At 52.7% G+C, this 3146-nt stretch overlaps 1 protein-coding gene across 1 annotated transcript in view; it reads right to left on the reverse strand.

Annotated features, from left to right (window-relative positions):
• Window positions 1-426: 426 nt before the first annotated feature.
• FABP6 (fatty acid binding protein 6) overlaps window positions 427-3146 on the reverse strand; it is an 8105-nt gene continuing 5385 nt past the window's right edge. Inside the window, exon 4 of the mRNA XM_003781988.2 lies at window positions 427-527. Within this exon, the coding sequence (XP_003782036.1) occupies window positions 474-527 (54 nt within the window). The 3' untranslated portion in view covers window positions 427-473. The remainder of the gene's footprint in view (window positions 528-3146) is intronic.

The raw sequence follows: 3146 nt of genomic DNA on the forward strand, positions 1-3146 counted from the left end.
GCCCTGGGATGTTCATTTCCTGCCTGGGAGCCCCACAGCTGGGGCCTTTCCCCCTGACCCCAGAGCCCTGGCAGGCCTGTCCTGTGGCCTGACAATCTGCATGTTACCCCTTCCAAGGTGACTTTGTCTCTTTAAAGGAGCCCTCTAGCAGCACAGAGTGACGGGTGGTGGGGGTGTCCACAGAGGTGTGCCCACCTTGCTTTCCATGCACCCCTGCAGCCTCCCCAGGGGCCAAGAGTGCTGCAGCCCACATTCATGTCTTGCCCCGCTGTGGCGCGACCCCCACAGGGATCTCAGGCCCAGCCTTTGACCTGTATGGCCATCCTTAGGGGCTTTCCCACTCCAATCCAGCCAAAGCTATCCCAAATTGCCAGAAAACAAAACCAAAGAGACTCCGGAGTGAATAGTTTCTGTTCATTTATCAATTTTATTAGTGGGTTTTGTAGCCCATTGGCCCTGGTCTGGCTTCTGGCTTAGGCCACCCTCTTGCTTACACGCTCGTAGATCACGTCCCCAAAGGTGGAGGTCTGAAAAAAGAAGCCAGAATAGAGGGAGTCAGTCCCCACCCCAGCCAGAGACCCCCAGGGTGACCAAGGGCATAGCTAAAGAAAGACCAGCCTCCCATCCTAGCCTGGAGTGAATGGGAGTCAGGTGTGCCGCTTCTCCAGGCCTCAGTTTCCCAATTTGTCCCAGTGTGCAGACTTAATTTGGTGAAAATGCTAACCAGCTGTGGGGGATGATGTGGCTCTGGGGTGCTAACCTTCCATCTCTGTTCCTTTCAGTTCGCCCATGTGGGCACTTCCCTGGCATGATTCCATTTAATCCTCCTAGCAGCCCTATGAGGCTGCCCCCATTAAACAGAAGAGAAAATTGAGGTTTAGAAAAGTCAAGTAACCCTTCCAAAGCCAAGAGGCCATACTCCAGCACACAGCGTTGTGGGCACCTGTCACACGCTTAATGATGGGAAGACCTGGTCCTCATTCTCAGGAAGCCTAAGATCTAGTAAGAGGGGCAGGCAAGGATGTGCTGTTTGCTGCAGGCCCACAGTGTGCAGTGCCCTGGGCTCCCCACCATCAAGCTGTGCTGTCAGTGGACGTGCACGCTTCACGGGCTGGGCAGATACCCAGGGGGGAGAGCAGCACTCCACGGGAGGGGGCGGTGACAAGCTCAGAGGATGTTGGGAGCCACTGACAAGGAAGAGGGAGGGAACTGGCTGTTGGACAGAATCCTGAAGAATACACTAGATTTGAAAAAGCAAACAGGAGGAAGGGAATTCAGAGCAGAAGGAACCACATGGCACAGAAAGGGAGAGAGATAGGAGAGAGGGTGGGTCTGCCTCAGGAAGGAGGCGCTTGGGATGATTCTGGATCTGTAAAGATGCGAGATTTGCGACCGGGACGTCTCCTGTCAGTGCCCAGTTGATGTGCAATTGCACGTGAGTGCATGTGTGTGTTCCTGTGTGCACATGATGACCCTGAACTCTGGGCACTGCTCACACTACACAGGATCCAGGGTCACAAGCCTCTAGGCTTGTTCAGCTTAGGAAGATCATTCTCTTGCCAGGCACAAGAGACTGTGCTTCTGCTTCTTGTTTTTCCGCCCTGCGCTCACCCTGCACATCCCACAGGCCAGGGAGCTTTGCTTCTGGGAGTCAGAACACGCTGACTCACAGTTCATGTAAAACCATGTCCAGAGCTTTCATCAGATTCTCCAGACCTTCAGTTTTCACCCAGAAGAAGAGGGATAGTCACTTTTTTACTTTTTAACACTTTTTCAACACTATACATACATTTGCTAATTTTTAAATGGGGATAAAAGACTAACTGCCCTGGGAAGAACAAGCAGAAAGTCTAGTCTAAAAGGCAGCTCTTGGGATCTGCCTTCACTGTGCACTAGCTGTGTGGCCTACGGCAAGTCACGTGCTGTCTCTGAGCCTTGTAAGGCTTCTCTGTAAAATGGGAATTATGGGAGGGCACAGAGCCTCTTGGGCTGTGTTATGCACTGCACGTTTCTGTGTCCCACTCCCTCCAAATTGTATGTTGAAGCCCTAACGCCCCATGTGATGGTATTTGGAGATGGGACCTTTAGGAGGTAGTTAGGTCATGAGGGTGGAGCCATCATAAGGGATTAGTACACTTACAAGAAAACATGAAAGGTGGCATGTGGTGGCTCATGTGTGTAATCCCAGCACTTGGGGAGGCCAAATTGGGAGGCTCAAATGATCCTCCCAGGAGTTGGAGGCTTCAGTGAGCTATGATGACACCACTGCCCTCTAGCCTGGGTGACAGAGCAAGACCCCATCTCAAAAAGAAGATATGAAAGAGACAAGAGGTAATCTCCCTGCTGTGGGAAGAAACCAGGGAGAGAGTCCTCCCCACACCCAGACCGTGCCGGCACCCTGATCCTGCCCTTCTCAGTCTCTGGAACAGTGAGGAGTAAATGTTTGCCGTATGACCCGTCCCATCTACGGCACTCTCGTTATAGTGCCCCAGACTGAGAGGGGCAGTGTGCTCCTTTCCTCTACACAAGGCAGAGGTGAGGCTACCAGGAAACAAGCAGGGGAGAGAGAGAGGGGCAAGAGGAGGAGGGGAGGTAGCAAACCCTGCCTCCCTCAGCACTTCCTTCCCTGCTGGTAGCTTCCGGGAGGAGGGAAGGGCTCTTTCCAGGCCTACACTAGACCCCAGAGGGGCTCTGGCTGGGTCCCAGGCTCCAGTGGAGAATGAAGTGTGGAAACACTTTCCTTTCCCTTTTAACTTCACACCCGTTTCTTCTACCTGGAGAAAACTCTGGAGACCCAGGGGGAGAAAAAGCAGTGCTGACCCCAGGGCAGCACCTCCATGTGAAAGGGGACAGGCCATAGATGTGTGATTTGGACCTGCTGGCATTTTAAAAAATTCTTAATTAGTTGTCAACATTTCATACGGTGAAGATTTCACACAAAGTACAAATTTCCAGTTTCTTTTAAGAAATCAGAAGCTCGGCTCGGCGCCTGTGGCTCAAGTGGCTAAGGTGCCAGCCACATACACCTAAGGTGGCGGGTTCAAATCCAGCCCGAACCCGCCAAACAACAATGATGGCTGCAACCAAAAAATAGCCTGGCATTGTGGCGGGTGCCTGTGGTCCCAGCTACTTGGGAGGCAGAGGCA

The sequence above is a fragment of the Otolemur garnettii genome, unplaced genomic scaffold (genome assembly GCF_000181295.1).
Source record: "Otolemur garnettii isolate 467f Iridium unplaced genomic scaffold, OtoGar3 scaffold00003, whole genome shotgun sequence".
Taxonomy (NCBI): Eukaryota; Metazoa; Chordata; class Mammalia; order Primates; family Galagidae; genus Otolemur; species Otolemur garnettii.